Raw genomic sequence first — 1,018 nt, 5'->3', positions numbered from 1 at the left:
GGAGGTGGGGAGGTGAGGAGGTCCAGGTCTTCAGTGACTGTGTGTCCATACTCCTCCTGTTCTTTCCGCAGATCGTCAGTCACTCACGTTCTCGGGATGGAACCTGGTTGAGCCCAGACAACCTGCGTCAGATTCTCTCTGGCCTGGAGGGGGCGCCAGCAGGTTAGGGTTCACGTGGTTTGTTCTGAGTGTTCACAGATCACACTGATTTATCTCTGATGTTCCAGGAGAACGTTTGGACATTTGTGTGTGTGTGTTTGTAGTAGAACCTTTGTCTGTCAGTACTCTGTACTGCACAGGTCTAAATACTTGGAATACTAGGAAAATATCCAATATTTGGTTCCTGATACTGTATCAGTCCACCATCAAATATTCATGGTGTTGGTTCATTTTCTGTTGCATTTAAACCTCTGACCACTAGGTGGCTGTACAGGGACTTCATGTGTTTGGAACACAACATTTGACTGACCATCCACAAGTAAACAAACAGTTCATTAGCCTTTTTAGGGAGAGAGATCATTTTCTGTTACTGTCTCCCCCCCCACCCCCCACCTCCTCACCTCTCCACCTCTCCACCTCTCCACCTCTCCTCCTCCTCCTCCTCCTCTCCTCCTGGGCCCAGCAGCCATGATGACGTTGGAGGACTTCAGACTTTTCTACGACGGCTCTCAGCAGCCCGGGCAGCGGCGCTCTGAGAAGCTGTGGAGTCACTTCAAACAGAGGAGCAGACACACGTGGCTCCACCAGGGTCCGGGCTCCCACCACGTCCTGCAGACCCTCAGAACCAGGTGGACCTCAGTGGACCGTGGCTGCAGGTCACAGGTTCTGCCCGCCTCCACGTCTCACGCTTTATTTGTGTCGGTGCAGAGTGGCGGCCCTGACGCGACTGCCCCCTCCCCTGGTGGAGCTGAGCGAGCCGCTGCAGGTGGTCCGCTACGAACAAGGAGACTTCAGCCACGCCCACCACGACAGCAGCCGCCCTCACCTGGAGAGCAGCTGCACGCACACGCGACTGGCC

General features: G+C 54.9%; 1 protein-coding gene across 1 annotated transcript in view; it reads left to right on the top strand.

The window, feature by feature from the left end:
• LOC103385545 (transmembrane prolyl 4-hydroxylase-like) overlaps window positions 1-1,018 on the top strand; it is a 4,426-nt gene that overhangs the window by 1,841 nt on the left and 1,567 nt on the right. The window contains exons 4-7 of the mRNA XM_025059165.1: window positions 72-162; window positions 422-462; window positions 508-788; window positions 868-1,015. Of these exons, the coding sequence (XP_024914933.1) occupies window positions 72-162; window positions 422-462; window positions 508-788; window positions 868-1,015 (561 nt within the window). The remainder of the gene's footprint in view (window positions 1-71; window positions 163-421; window positions 463-507; window positions 789-867; window positions 1,016-1,018) is intronic.

Source organism: Cynoglossus semilaevis, chromosome 10 (genome assembly GCF_000523025.1).
Source record: "Cynoglossus semilaevis isolate Cse_v1.0 chromosome 10, Cse_v1.0, whole genome shotgun sequence".
Taxonomy (NCBI): domain Eukaryota; kingdom Metazoa; phylum Chordata; class Actinopteri; order Pleuronectiformes; family Cynoglossidae; genus Cynoglossus; species Cynoglossus semilaevis.
The sequence above is the reverse complement of the archived record's forward strand: the minus strand, read 5'-3'. Positions and strand labels throughout refer to the sequence as shown.